The 16,480-nt window shown below is 43.0% G+C and overlaps 1 protein-coding gene across 1 annotated transcript in view; it reads right to left on the bottom strand.

Moving 5' to 3' along the window:
* The window catches only part of slc35b1 (solute carrier family 35 member B1), a 34,118-nt gene that overhangs the window by 14,848 nt on the left and 2,790 nt on the right, over positions 1-16,480 (bottom strand). Inside the window, exons 2-3 of the mRNA XM_060901839.1 lie at positions 3,998-4,101; positions 3,766-3,896 (exon numbers count right to left, since the gene is read on the bottom strand). Coding sequence (XP_060757822.1) covers positions 3,766-3,896; positions 3,998-4,101 — 235 coding nt within the window. The remainder of the gene's footprint in view (positions 1-3,765; positions 3,897-3,997; positions 4,102-16,480) is intronic.

Consider the following 16,480-nt stretch of genomic DNA (forward strand, 5'->3'; position numbering starts at 1 on the left):
ACATAAAACAACAACAAAACCACTGACTGGCAGTTTGGCACTTAATGTAATACTGTACTGCAAAGTTTCATGTAAACTGAACTCTTAATCAACTGACTGGATCAATCAGATACTGTCGACCCTAAAACACTAGTTCAACTGCATCGTGCAATAAAACAACAGTGAATACTGAGTGTATTGTTATTGTCTTATTTCATGTGCCACTCAGGGAGATGCCTGTAAATTTTGGCAGGGCTAGGACCAGGACCTTCAGTGCTCAAGTTATGAGTTTTTAAATCCCTGTGCGCGTGAGCAGCTGGAACTAGGGCTCGTGCTAAAGCTTTCCATTATCCGCGGTCGCTCCTCATGTCAGATCAGGCCGAGCCTGGGCTGGTTCGAAAGGTCTCGGAGAGAGGGATGTGCCTGTAAATTTTGGAGGGGCTAGGACCACTGGTGCCCGAGTTATGAATTTTTAAAGGCTGGCTTGAGCCAGGGCTCATATTCAAGTTTTTGGCGAGCAACGCTCACGCGGGGGTTTCGGGGGTGAATAACGGGCCGAGGCAGGGTTGTAGTGGGCCATGCCTGTATTAATTCAAAAGGTCTCGGGGAGAGGGATGTGCCTGTAAATTTTGGTGGGGCTAGGACCATCGGTGGCAGAGTTATGAATTTTTAAAATCGCACCCGCAGGGACCCCCATTTCACAGGCCATGTTACAATGTATACGCCCAGGGTAACATTTGGAAGAAAACTGGAAGTAGATTAGACTCATATCTTTACAATTTTTTCATGGGCCATCCGGTTTGATGCTTTTGAAATACAGACAGACACAGTTGAATTATTTTGATCAGCCATCCGGTTTGATGTTTTTAAAATACAGACAGACAAACGCAAAAATTACCGATCAATGTCCGCTGGTCTGGCCTTATTTCCCATACTGCTTTTGTTCATTGTGATAAATCACCAACAAGACCATCAGTGACGGCGTAGCTCACTCCAGCCCCGTCTAGTCCAAAAGGAATGCTCTGAAGTGGACCACCTTGCGCAAGAAATGTTGCAAGCTATATACACTATATACAAGGTATATATAGAAGCTATATCCAACCTAGGAATATCGACCTATTTGACAGAAAGAATCCAAAACGGCGTGGAATTGACAGAGAAGTGATTTTTGTTGAACTGCTCATTAAGGCTCAATTAGTCCATAACTTAATTAATAATTGTAATTAAGCAAATTTGAGTAAAAGTTACACACACCTTAGGTACCCCTCCCTTCATGCCAGAATCAATCAAAATCGGTGAAGAATTGAGGGAGAAGAAGCGATTTGTGTGGAAACTGTTCGTTAGGGCTTAATTACTCCATATCTTCATTATTAATTGCAATTATGCAAATTTGGGTAGAAGCTATATGCACCCCAGGCAGACCCACCTTCCTGCCTAAAAGAATAAAAATCGGTGAGGAATTAAGAGAGAAGAAGCGATTTTTGTGAAATGTGGATGACGCTGGACGGACAACACATGATGGCAAAAGCTCATCGCCTGTCGGCCAGATGAGCTAATAATTTACCTCCAGGTAAAGGTTGGAGTAAAATATAATTACCTATTAGCTAAAAAAATTCATTTTGTTAAAAATGAAAAGAGCTAATAACAAATAGGCCTTTTCTTTTTTTTTTACTGCTTCCATTTTTCCTTTATCTTTCAGCAATCTGTAAAAAGACAGCTCCAATTTCATATTTAATCCATTTGTACAATAAATCGCACAACAAATTTTCCCCATTTTAGATCTGCTTTTTTTTTTGTACGTTTTCATGGCATTAGAGCTGCGTTACTTCCACCTAGGGTGAAGTCACGTGTATTCCTGCTATTGTACATTGTCTAAACATTGAAATTACTGTTAGGGAAAAACTAAGAGATTATACAGAATTTATGCAAGTCTTCCTTCCATCCATCCATTATCTAGACTGCTTATCCGTCAAGGCTGCAGAAGAGCTGGAGCCAGTCCCAGCAGACTTCAGGAGAGAAGTGGGATACGCCCTAGGCAGGTCACCAATTCATCACAGGGCTAACAGAGATGAACAACCATTCACATGCTCATTCACACCTACGGACAATTTAGAGTAGCTTGTAAACTCCACGCAGAAAGACCCTGGTCGATCTACAGGTTCAATCCCAGAACCTTGCTGTGAGGTGACAGTAGCACTCGCTACAGCACCACTTTGCCACCTGTCAGTATTCCAGGTCATAGTTTCCATGTGTTTATGGGATCTTCTCTTTAGATACTGAAGCTTTCTTCTTCTTTTTGCACAGATTAAACATTTTGCATGAACACATCTGGATAGAGTTCACACTAGGGCCACACCAATTTGATTAGTTGGTTCTCGGAATCACCGCTTGAAGAAAATGCAAAATGAAAAAAAAAAAAATCGAAATCAAACTCCCACCAACAGAAACACATCGTGGTTGATGGTTCAAAATACTGAAGACTGCAGGTTGAGGTCACGTGACGTCGAAAACCAATCAAATCGCCCCTTTCACTTTAGATAAAGACTTGTGGAAGAAACATGCCTGTGGAGGGGAATCCTGCAAAGCCTGCGTTTATGATTGTTAGGATATTCAGTGAACAGAAGCGTAAAATCTTTGACAGGTGTGTCGAAATTCAAGAGGGGGAAAACTTTGCACAGTTGTACTCAAGATGCCGTGAGCTTGTTACCCTGCGATGTGCCAACTTGGACTACAACTCTGTGGAGGTGGGTTTGATTTATACATTTCATTGATTGATGTGAGGGGCAAACAAAAAAATAATTCGAAGTATTTAGCCATCAGAAGTAGCCTACTCCTGGTCAAATCTTTTTTTTCTGTGCATTGTAGATGCTCAACTAACTGTAATTCAATCGTTTATTTAGCCTATCTGTTTACTTGTTTGCCTGATAAAAGACGTGCAGCCAGAGCTAGCCCTGCTGACAAGGACAATACATGACAAATTTACTGTAGGCCTACTGGGTTTATTCCCTTGTTCATTTTTTCTGGGTAGCGTCCCTCTTGAGCAGGGCTGCCGACTGTTATGTAGTGAGCGTGAGACACACGCGTATGACTGCCCTCTCATGCCCTCACGCAACACACCTCCTGTTTCTCATGCAAAAAAAATCTGCTCTTACTCTAGCCCGATTCACCTAATTGACACCTCATTATCTCATTATCTCTAGCCGCTTTATCCTTCTACAGGGTTGCAGGCGAGCTGGAGCCTATCCCAGCTGACTACGGGCGAAAGCCGGGGTACACCCTGGACAAGTCGCCAGGTCATCACAGGGCTGACACATAGACACAGACAACCATTCACACTCACATTCACACCTACGGTCAATTTGGAGTCACCAGTTAACCTAACCTGCATGTCTTTGGACTGTGGGGGAAACCGGAGCACCCGGAGGAAACTCACACGGACACGGGGAGAACATGCAAACTCCACACAGAAAGGCCCTCACCGGCCACGGGGCTCGAACCCAGGACCTTCTTACTGTGAGGCGACAGTGCTAACCACTACACCACCGTGCCGCCCTAACTGACACCTATTAACAATAATGTATTGTCTTTGTTTTGCTTCTCTATTATGAAAGCCCTCTATTTCCACCGCTAATTTTACCATCAGAGCATTTTTTTAATTTTATTTCGCTCGCTCGCTTCATATTTTTCCTGAAAAAATCCGAGAACCAACTAATTAAATTGGTGTGGCCTCGTGGAGAAAAAAAAAAAAAAAAAGAGAGACGGAGAGAATGTAACGTGCGCACAGACCTGTGTGGGGTAGTTGACGTACTGCAGAGCAGAGTTACTGGACACCATGGCTCCCAGATAGGACAGAGCACACACTGCATAGAGCCAGCTCTCCGTGTGGTCCGGCCTGGAGCCCTCAAAAAACTGGATCACTGTGTGAAGAGGAGATAAAAGAAGGGGGAAAAATAACAATGAGTGAGCAGAAAAGCTGAAGAGGTGGGGAAATGGACAGGGATACGAGGGGCAGACTTACAGAGTCGGGCGAAAAGAGCATTGATGATACACTGGATGAACACAAGTGTAGTGGCATAGCGAAACTTCTCCTTTTTCTCCCCCTGGCCATAGTTTCCTCGTGTGCTGAAACATAACAGAGGCATTGTGGGATGAAATTACAGTTACACGACCAGAGAACAAGCAGTCTTAGCTCTTCAACACACTAATAATACAGGGAACACTCACTAGACAGCTCATGAAATAAGAAAATCACAAGTTCTACAATGGTGGGCACCAGGAAATAATTTACAGGGAAATCCCTGATTGGTGTTAAATTGACAATAAAGGGCAAAGCTGGGCTCATCAAATGGAGCCATCACACTTTTTCTAGTCGTCATGTTAAAATTATGTAAAAAAAAACAAAAAAAAACTGAATACTGTCAAAAGATCAGCACTTGACGCTACAATAAAGAAATATGCTCCAAATAAAGTCTTCAAATCGAGGCGATACGCTCTCATGCTCTGTATGCATGTACACGCGTGTGCACGTGGCCACAGAAGGAAACCATCCATGTGAAAAACCAAGAATTCTATTGTTAAGAATTAAACTGAAAGAAGAAGAAGAAAAAAAAAAAACCAAACCTGTTCAAATGTCTAATTTTCCCTTTTTCTCAGCTTCGGAACACCTTGCTTTTCTCCCAGAGACAGCTCTCTGGTCTTTATGTTGGTTGATCCTTTTTAATAACAAATACAGTCCTCACATGGGAAACCCAGGACTCGAACCAAGAGCAGACATTCATCAGTATTACTTGTTGAAACAAAATCACTTTAACAGAACACACCTGGCCAAGAAGAAAATCCCCATCAGCTACATGTTCCAATATTTCTGATCATTTGAAGAACAGGTTTGTGAAGAACAAAAGGTGCTATGTTCTGTAACCGTACATCATGTCGAGATATCAATATCAGGACATGAAACCTGAAATTCTGATCTACCGTCTCATGTTCATCTTTTGATCTCGAACCCCGTGTATAGCAAAAACAAACGAACTGGCCTTGGTGTTCCGATACTTTTGGAGGAGACTGTGTAAGGCACGTTAGAATTCTCTAAGCGACAACACAATGTGAGATGTTTCTATATTTAATCTCTACGCCACTCAACTTTCATCTTGAAAGATGACTACTTTGGATTCGAGCTAAAACTAAAAAATTTATTTATATAGTCTAAATGCAAACTCATCAGGTCACAGACTATATCAAAAAAATAAAATTTAACAGCTGAGGAAATTCATTTGCATGTGATATAACTAGCTAGGCTGGCACGACAGCTTTTCCTCCAGAGGATTAGGATTTCTGACTGTAGATACGGAGTAACAGATGTGGGGTGGTGGTTGGTGTAGTTTTGCATACATTACATGAATTTTTTGAAAACAAATTACTTTAAGGAAACAGCTGATGTACTCTTATGTACGAACATGGGCTGCGGTTTTGAACTTACACTAGTTACTTAACCTTGCCTTATTATAATCACCTTATTTCTCTGTGCTATGTATAGTTATGTACCATGTGCAAAAACTACTTTCTTCCTTTGTGTATCTGTGTGTAACTGGAAGCATCGTGAGAGCAGGAAAATGCATTTCCATCTACATGTTCATTTTAAAACCTGATCACGTTCCTTATTCCACTGGTTCTCATTCCTTTTGTGTCTGACTACAACTGAAGAAAAAAAAAAAATTCTACGCGAACGCTACCCATAAATCACAGTACATCCACTGCCATTTCACTGCACAGGGAACTACACTGTAAACTCTTTGGTTGTGTAATATGCCACAGTCATAAACACATTGTATTGCCACCTCTGCTGACATTCCAAGCCTTTTTGTAACTTTCTCATACACAACGGCTTTCAAACATCCCACTGCTAACCAAAACTAAGTGAAACCACAATCTATTTTAGGTTAAAGCATGCACGCAGAACCATGGCCTCACTTTTAGTTTATAAATGCCTTGAGACCTCAAGAATGGCACAGGAACAGTTTTAAGCGTTAACAATAAATCTAATATAGTAATTTTTATGATTAAAATGATTCGTATTGGTAGCAGTCTGAGTGAATGACCTTGACATCACATCAGGAAGGCTATCGGTCTCATCGCCATTTCCGCTATACTAAAACACAGAGCTGACTGCAACTCCGATCCTCCATTTTGAGCTAATTTATCGCCATGCCACGTACAGTGGGGCAAAAAAGTATTTAGTCAGTCACCAATTGTGCAAGTTCTCCCACTTAAAAAGATGAGAGAGGCCTGTAATTTTCATCATAGGTATACCTCAACTATGAGAGACAAAATGAGAAAAAAAAAATTCAGAAAATCACATTGTCTGATTTTTAAAGAATTTATTTGCAAATTATGGTGGAAAATAAGTATTTGGTCAATAACAAAAGTTCATCTCAATACTTTGTTATATACCCTTTGTTGGCAATGACAGCGGTCAAACGTTTTCTGTAAGTCTTCACAAGGTTTTCACACACTGTTGCTGGTATTTTGGCCCATTCCTCCATGCAGATCTCCTCTAGAGCAGTGATGTTTTGGGGCTGTCGCTGGGCAACATGGACTTTCAACTCCCTCCAAAGATTTTCTATGGGGTTGAGATCTGGAGACTGGCTAGGCCACTCCAGGACCTTGAAATGCTTCTTACGAAGCCACTCCTTCGTTGCCCGGGCGGTGTGTTTGGGATCGTCATGCTGAAAGACCCAGCCACGTTTCATCTTCAGTGCCCTTGCTGATGGAAGGAGGTTTTCACTCAAAATCTCACGATACATGGCCCCATTCATTCTTTCCTTTACACGGATCAGCCGTCCTGGTCCCTTTGCAGAAAAACAGCCCCAAAGCATGATGTTTCCACCCCCATGCTTCACAGTAGGTATGGTGTTCTTTGGATGCAACTCAGCATTCTTTCTCCTCCAAACACGACAAGTTGAGTTTTTACCAAAAAGTTCTATTTTGGTTTCATCTGACCATATGACATTCTCCCAGTCCTCTTCTGGATCATCCAAATGCTCTCTAGCAAACTTCAGACGGGCCTGGACATGTCTGGCACTGCAGGATTTGAGTCCCTGGCGGCGTAGTGTGTTACTGATGGTAGCCTTTGTTACTTTGGTCCCAGCTCTCTGCAGGTCAATTGCTCCCACAGTTGATTTCTTCACACCAAGCTGCTTTTGCAGATTCAGTCTTCCCAGCCTGGTGCAGGTCTACAATTTTGTTTCTGGTGTCCTTTGACAGCTCTTTGGTCTTGGCCATAGTGGAGTTTGGAGTGTGACTGTTTGAGGTTGTGTACAGGTGTCTTTTATACTGATAATGAGTTCAAACAGGTGCCATTAATACAGGTAACGAGTGGAGGACAGAGGAGCCTCTTAAAGAAGAAGTTACAGGTCTGTGAGAGCCAGAAATCTTGCTTGTTTGTAGGTGACCAAATACTTATTTTACCGAGGAATTTACCAATTAATTCATTAAAAATCCTACAATGTGATTTCCTGGATTCTTCCCCCCATTCTGTCTCTCATAGTTGAAGTGTACCTATGATGAAAATTACAGGCCTCTCATCTTTTTAAGTGGGAGAACTTGCACAATTGGTGGCTGACTAAATACTTTTTTGCCCCACTGTAGATGTGTTGCTGGCAGGTGCAGCAACACGACAGAAGGTGAATTTATGTTGCATTCATGGCCCAAGAATGTTCAAACTGCAAATATTTGGACGCGTTTTGAGAGAAATTCACGGATTGGGTGCCTACAAAGTGGTCTCTCCTCTGCTCTGCACATTTTACTGAGGACTTGTACGAACCCTCTGATCTGTTGAGGAACGTTGACTATAAGCCCGTATTGAAAGAGGGTGCAGTACCAACAATTAATACAAGAAGGCTACAAGAAAAGGAAAGCAAGTTCAGTTGCACCAGTTCTCCCGGAGCATGAGCCGAGCAGTAATGGCAGAGTACTCAGTATAGAGAATGAGTGGATCGGTCGTCAGACTTCTCCGCTGGACATGCTCTTTGTTTTCCCCGCTGGATATGCTTGCTTCAGCAGCAATAGCTCACCCTTACGTGGAAGAAGCGAATAAACAAAAAACTGAAAGTCAGATTGTTTCGAAACAATCGGCCACAAGCTCAGCCTTCAAGAAGCGAGAACACAGACGGGTAAGACGCGACTCTCATATGGCTACATAACAAAAACAACGCTCGTTGTTTACCTGCATTTAGATTAATACATGTAACTTGTATTGTGTGTTTAAGTTACCGGTATAAGATTATTTAATTTGCTTCAGAGTGTGATTGTCTCAGTCCATCTGATTATTTAAATTAGCCTTTTACGTTTTATCAGTGAAAACGCATGCATATACATGCATGTTGCATAAGTTATAACACCCATCCTGTTTTAACGAGAGTCACATGAGACTGTCAGTTCAATTCCATCCAATTCTCTAGACAGCTTTGTTCTCTGGCTTTATTTCGTAAGGTGGGGGCCTCCGTGGCCGACGTGTTACTATCGGATTCACTTTCCGATGGTTCGAGCTGATACGGTTCTGTGTATAGCAGTAGCATGTACACACACTCCGATTTCAGGATTATCACAGTCCGATGTATTACTATTTGAGGAATCCGAAGAATCTCCAATAAATCTGAACAAAAAGGCCATTGCAACCACTCTCGCCTGCCGAGTCTGGCTTTGGTCTATAGCACCGGTTCCCGCTGTGACATCACACACTCAGGGCTGGCTGGCTCAGCGGGGCAGCTCGAATGCCAACTTGGCGGTCGATTTTAACTCTCAAAAAAATATATTTTTATTCCCAATTATGCAGCATACAAGAGTCAATGATGGAGAAACTATCCACTCAGAAATTTATTTAAAAATAAAAGGTTCTGCGTATCTCCTTTAAGCAGAGCTACACGTAAACACGCTACTGTAGTTAAGCATTATTTTGGCTCAGCACACCACTTTGTCTCAGAGCTGGTCTTTCTTTCAGCTTATTACATGATAAGTACTGATAATATAAGTACTTCTAAGAAAGAACAACAGTGAGGGGATTCAATATTTTTCTTTCCTTTTACATGGCACAGTAATGCAGTGTTGCCACCACACAGCTCCAGGGTCACCGGTCTGATCCTGAGCTCAGGCTACTGTCTGTGCGAAGTTGTTCATGTACCTATGTGGGTTTCCCAGTTTTCTCCCACCAAAACATGGCAGGAAGTGGAAATTGTTCCTAGTTGTAAATCAGTGTATGCACAGTGTGCTGCACTGGACTGAAATTGTAAAGTTACAGCATAAAGAGACATCCTAAACAACTGTATGCTTGCAACTTTTTAGCAGCTATGGAAGTCCAGAAAGCCCATGTGTTTTATTTTGTTTTTCCGCTTCCTGTCGTGATCTCAAGATAGCAAAAATTGTTTTTCTCATGATCAGTGTCATTGATCCTGGAAGGGAAATTTTTGGGGGAAAAAAAACAATCAAATATACCATGTACTGAGAGGCTCTGGTTGAAATTATGGATTCTCTAATGCCGCTTTTCCACTACCAACGCGGCGGAGTTGGGCTGAGTCGAGCTGAGTGGGGCTGTTGGAGTTGCATTTCGACTACAACCGCGCTGAACCGTGCTGGCTGAAAGTGGGTGGACACATTGGGTGGAGTTAGCGAAAGTGGGTGGACGTCACGTGATGTCGTTAGGCGGCGCAAACAGTGACATCAGTGACCTTTTAAGCGGTAGTCTCACGACCCGGATAGTAAACAATAAACATGGAGGACATGGAGTCATTAGTGTTGCTGGTCTTGGTGCTGTGGCTTGTTGTCACCGACAACGCCAACAGATACTGGCAAGAGCGTATAGATGAGGCGAGGCGCATAAGGCTTCAGAAATTCTCGTAATTCGTAATTCTTCTTCTTCCGGGTTTACGGTGTTTACAGATCCCAGCGTGCTCGCGGGGCGTGTGTGGGCATGTGAGGACACTCCTCCTCACCAATCAGTGCACAGGGGAGTGTCTCCTCACGCCCCTAGCCCCACTCGGCTCGGTTTGGATCGCTTCAGCCCCACTCCAAAACCGTGCGAGTTTTGGGTGCTAAGTAAGGCTGAAGCGAGCCGAGTTGTGCTGCTCTGAGGTAGTCGAAACACGAGCCGTGTCGGGCTGAAGTGAGCTGAAAAAGGGTAGTGGAAAAGGGCCATAAGGTGACTGGCATAGTACTATTTTGTAAGAAGTGTAATTCCTGGTGCCTCTCAGCGCATGGTATATTTGATTTATATCCCTCATGAAAAAAATTCCACACTAATCAATCAATCAATCAATCTTTATTTACAGTGGTGGGCAAAAGTTTACATACCCCAACAGAATGTTTTGTTTCTTGGCTATTTCTAAGAGAAATTGAATGATAATACACAAAAACCTTTATTTCACTTGTGGTTAATGGTTGGCTGAAGCCATTTATTGTCAAGAAAATGTTAACTCTTTTAAACCATTATGACAACAAAAAAACTACACAAATGACCCTGATCAAAAGTTTACATACCCCAATTCTTAATACTGTGTATTTCCCCCTTTAACATCAATAACAGCTTGTAGTCTTTTGTGATAGTTGTCAATGAGTCTCTTTATCTTTTCAGATGGTAAAGCTGCCCATTCTTCTTGGCAAAAAGCCTCCAGTTCCTGTAAAGTCTGGGGCTGTCTTGCATGGACTGCACGTTTGAGGTCTCCCCAGAGTGGCTCAATAATGTTGAGGTCAGGAGACTGAGATGGCCACTCTAAGACCTTCAGTTTATGCTGTTGTAGCCACTGACAAGTTGATTTGGCCTTGTGTTTTGGATCATCGTCGTGCTGGAATGTCCAAGTTCGTCCTATGCGCAGCTTCCGGGCTGAGGCGTGTAGATTTTCCTCCAGTATTTTTTGATAAGTGACTGCATTCATCCTGCCATCAACTCTTACCAAATTTCCAGTGCCTTTGTAGTTCACACATCCCCAAAACATCAGAGATCCACCACCATGTTTCACTGTGGGAATGGTGTACTTTTCATCACAGGCCTTGTTGATTCCTCGCCAGATGTAGCGTTTAGTGTTGTGCCTAGAAAGTTCAATTTTGGTCTCATCACTCCACACAACTTTTTGCCAGAAGGTTTGGGGTGTGTCTCTGTGCAGTCTGGCATATCGTAGACAGGCTTCTTTGTGGCATTTGCGTAGAAGGGGCTTTCTTCTGGCAACTCTCCCATGCAGCCCATTTCTTCTCAAGAGTCTCCTAATTGTACTCTTTGAAACATCCACATCAACTTGTTTCAGAGAATCTCGAAGTTCACCAGATGTTATTTGGGGCTTCTTCTTTACATCACGCACAATTCTTCTAGCAGTGGTGGGTGAAATTTTTCTTGGTCTACCTGAACGGGCTTTGGTGTCTACAGAGCCCCTGACTTTCCACTTCTTGATTATTGTTTGAACAGTGCTGACTGACATTTTTAATTGCTTTGATATTTTCTTATATCCCTTCCCTGATTTATAAAAGTTCAACTACCTTTTCACGCAGGTCCTTTGACAATTCCTTTGATTTTCCCATGGCTCAATCTCAAAGATGGCGCGCAGCACTGGATGAGGGATAAAAGGTTCTCTCAAAAGTCCAGCAATTTACTGACTTTTATTTTCACCCACTAATTAGAAGAAAACAGATCACAGGTGAAGGTAGTTGCCTTTAATTGCCATTCAGTCCTGTTTATGTCAAATTGTGTACAGGTTTTCAGGCCAATTCATAGGGGTATGTAAACTTTTGATCAGGGTCATTTAGGTAGTTTTTGTTGTTTTCATGGTTTTCAAAGAGTACACGCAGTAATGAATGCAATAAATAGCTTCAGCCAACCATTAACCACAAGTGAAATAAAGGTTTGTGTATTATCATTCAATTTCTCTTAGAAATAGGCAAGAAACGAAACATTCTGTTGGGGTATGTAAACTTTTGCCCACCACTGTATATAGCCCTTTACAATAACCAAAAGGTACCCAAAGTGCTTTACATCAAAGCCATAAAACAGAACACCAAAACACACAAAAACACAGGTTTTGACTGCGGAAGGTGCCACCGTGCTGCAGATTACCAAAAACCTTTCAGAAGTACATGAAATAAAACAGACGAAACAAAGCACCCCTCAAAAACAAGACTCCCCTAGTCAGGATTGTATGCCAATCTAAAAAAGTAGGTCTTCAACTTTGATTTAAAAAGGCTGGGATCAATAGTGGTGCGAATGTCGGGGGGCAGATTGTTCCAACGCTAAAAGTGTTAAGATTGAATCTCAGCATGAATTCACTGGAGGCAGCCATGTTTGTTGCTTAGGTCAGAGTGACCATCAACCTGCGCATGTGCAACGTACCATGCTATCGCCTTTTTTTTTTTAAAACCCTTTTCTAAATTTATCATCATGCTATCGCCTGCCTGGCTAGGCATAATCATAATACGTAGAGCCACACAACCAGAAGTGCTCGCAGAGCCACAGCTGTAACCCCAGTCAGCCATATAGCTTGAAATTGTGATGCCAGTTCATGGTATATCCAGGATGTACCATGACTGACTCACACCATATCCTTTTTTTTTTTTTTGACGTCATGAGATACATTGCTTAATCAATGGTGGAACTATTTTGTGTCACTTGAGCCATCCTTGGCCAATCTCTGCACGGGAATTTTTTGATAAAATCAAATGCCACACAGTCACTCAAGCTTGAACACACACACCCTTGGCACTGTAAGGCCGTATCTCTCACACTGTACCAGCTACTTTTGTTTAAGATGCTCCCTGATGTATAGTACATATGCACAATACGTTTTAACATTTTAACATACGAGAAAAATAAGCTGATCTTCAGAAAACAACTATTGTTGGCTTTCCTGGACTTCTGCAGGCAACAGTTTGGGGAAGATCTATATATGGGTGTGATGGTCAGATGGAAAAGGAAGATTTTTTTTTACATTTTAATTTTCATGACTCACCTGAAACTGATATTTTTAGACGAGGTTATCATACCGTGAAAATTTCATACTGCAGCTGCTATTACAGCGGATGTTTCTGGAACATCGCAGAAAGGTTTATGGCACGTTGCAGTTAAAATTGTTTTATAGTGGAGCCGGCCCATGCGACCAGAGCCCCATAGGCATAGGCAAGGCAAGTTTATTTATATAGCACATTTCATACACAATGGCAGTTCAGTGTGCTTTACAGAAGTAAAAACAAAAACAGTATACAATGAGAAATAAAATTACATAAAATAAATTTTTATTCTAAAACAATTAATTAAAAGAATTAAAAGAATTAAAAGAAAATAAGAATTAAACAATAGTAGAAATAAAATAATAAAATAAAGTAGAAATAGGAGGAGAAAAAAAAGGAAACCAGCAGAATAGAATAAAGAATAAAATAGAGTTAAAATTAAAGTAAACTTAAAACATGCAGAGAAAGTAAAAATTATTTTAAAAAAAGAGACAATATTAATTATTTAACAGAAAGCATCTGAAAACAGCTTGGTCTTTAGTCTAGATGTGAAGCTGCCAACAGCAGGAGCATTTTTGATGTCCTCTGGCAGTTGGTTCCATAGCTGTACTGCATAGTAGCTAAAAGCTGCTTCACCACACTTTGTTTTAACAACTGGTTTTAATAGTAAATTTTTCTGCTGCGATCTGGTAGATCTGATTGGGTTAGACCGGTGCAACATATCAGAGAGGTAATTGGGCCCTGTACCATTTAGAGATTTGTACACCAGCAGCAATGCTTTAAAGTCAATTCTGTAGCTTACTGGAAGCCAGTGAAGGGACCTTAGAATTGGAGTAATGTGCTCTGTTCTTTTTGTTCGTGTGAGAACCCTCGCCGCTGCATTTTGAACCAGCTGAAGTCGTTTGATGGTCTTTTTTGGCAGGCCTGTGAAAAGGCCATTGCAGTAGTCAACCCTACTAGAGATAAAGGCATGTATTAGTTTTTCCAGATCATTTTTTGACATAAGTCCTCTTAGTTTGGAAATGTTTTTTAGGTGATAAAATGCCATTTTAGTGATTGCCTTCATGTGACTATCAAAGTTTAGCTCGCTGTCAATGAAAACACCAAGATTTTTAACCATTTCTTTAGTTTTCATCCCTTTTGTGTCAAGAATAGTGGTAATCTTAAGTCTTTCATCTTTTTTCCCCAAATAGAATTACTTCTGTTTTATCTGTGTTCAGCTGAAGAAAATTTTGTGACATCCAGTTGTTGATTTGATCGACACACTGGTAGAGACATTCAAGGGGGGCATAATCATTAGGTGATAGAGCGAAATAAATTTGGGTGTCATCTGCATAGCAGTGATACAAAATTGAATTTTTATTGATAATTTGCCCAGAGTGCGGATACATAAAGAAAAACCCATCGAGTTGCTTTCTGATGCTTTCGGTCCTGTGCGTGCCTCCACCATACCAGTGTAATTACCAGTCATACACACCGCCTAGTGGCCAGTGCTAGTAACTGCAAGTCAGACACACCGCCTGGTGGCCAGTGCTAGTAACTGCAAGTCAGACACACCGCCTGGTGGCCAGTGCTAGTAACTGCAAGTCAGACACACCGCCTAGTGGCCAGTGCTAGTAACTGCAAGTCAGACACACCGCCTGGTGGCCAGTGCTAGTAACTGCAAGTCAGACACACCGCCTGGTGGCCAGTGCTAGTAACTGCAAGTCAGACACACCGCCTGGTGGCCAATGCTAGTAACTGCAAGTCAGACACACCGCCTGGTGGCCAATGCTAGTAACTGCAAGTCAGACACACCGCCTGGTGGCCAGTGCTAGTAACTGCAAGTCAGACACACCGCCTGGTGGCCAGTGCTAGTAAATGCAAGTCAGACACACCGCCGAGTGGCCAATGCTAGTAACTGCAAGTCAGACACACCGCCTGGTGGCCAGTGCTAGTAACTGCAAGTCAGACACACCGCCTGGTGGCCAGTGCTAGTAACTGCAAGTCAGACACACCGCCTGGTGGCCAGTGCTAGTAACTGCAGGCCAGACACACCGCCGAGTGGCCAGTGTTAGTAATTGCAAGTCAGACACACCGCCTGGTGGCCAGTGTTAGTAACTGCAAGTCAGACACACCGCCTGGTGGCCAGTGCTAGTAACTGCAAGTCAGACACACCGCCTGGTGGCCAGTGCTAGTAACTGCAAGTCAGACACACCGCCTGGTGGCCAGTGCTAGTAACTGCAAGTCAGACACACCGCCTGGTGGCCAGTGCTAGTAACTGCAAGTCAGACACACCGCCTGGTGGCCAGTGCTAGTAACTGCAAGTCAGACACACCGCCTGGTGGCCAGTGCTAGTAACTGCAAGTCAGACACACCGCCTGGTGGCCAGTGCTAGTAACTGCAAGTCAGACACACCGCCTGGTGGCCAGTGCTAGTAACTGCAAGTCAGACACACCGCCTGGTGGCCAGTGCTAGTAAATGCAAGTCAGACACACCGCCGAGTGGCCAATGCTAGTAACTGCAAGTCAGACACAACTGCTAGTAACTGCAAGTCAGACACACCGCCTGGTGGCCAGTGCTAGTAACTGCAAGTCAGACACACCGCCTGGTGGCCAGTGCTAGTAACTGCAAGTCAGACACACCGCCTGGTGGCCAGTGCTAGTAACTGCAAGTCAGACACACCGCCTGGTGGCCAGTGCTAGTAACTGCAAGTCAGACACACCGCCTGGTGGCCAGTGCTAGTAACTGCAAGTCAGCACTGGCAACTGCAAGTCAGACACACCGCCTGGTGGCCAGTGCTAGTAACTGCAAGTCAGACACACCGCCTGGTGGCCAGTGCTAGTAACTGCAAGTCAGACACACCGCCTGGTGGCCAGTGCTAGTAACTGCAAGTCAGACACACCGCCTGGTGGCCAGTGCTAGTAACTGCAAGTCAGACACACCGCCTGGTGGCCAGTGCTAGTAACTGCAAGTCAGACACACCGCCTGGTGGCCAGTGCTAGTAACTGCAAGTCAGACACACCACCTGGTGGCTAGTGTTAGCAGAACCCCGTAGGCATAGAGCAGACCTGGGCATTTTACGGCCCGCTTTGGTTCATTCTGACCAGCCCGCGTAAGGTTAATTAGAAATTACAAAATAAACGTATTTTCTAATTTTACCTCATGCATGGACTGAATGTGCATTGCTTTTATTTTGAAGTTGTGTTCAACAAAAACGCAATGCGCGCGACATGAACATGACATGAAATCCCACGAAACCTAATCCCGCGATAACTACTTCCGTAATTTGTCCAGACCAACCACAAACTTGTACGTCATCCTTCAAACGGTCCAGCCAATCACATAGTGTGACGTCACCAGCAGGAGCCCGAGCCGATATGTAGATCTGATACCTACACCGAATCGACTGATGATCATCTGTCAGCTGTGCTTCGCATCTCCACCTCAGACATTCAACCTGACTTTGATGCATTCGTTAAAGACCGACAGAGACTAGATTTCTCTTACTGAACAAATAAAAAACTGAAAAACACCAAATGAA

The sequence above is a fragment of the Neoarius graeffei genome, chromosome 20 (assembly GCF_027579695.1).
Source record: "Neoarius graeffei isolate fNeoGra1 chromosome 20, fNeoGra1.pri, whole genome shotgun sequence".
NCBI lineage: Eukaryota > Metazoa > Chordata > Actinopteri > Siluriformes > Ariidae > Neoarius > Neoarius graeffei.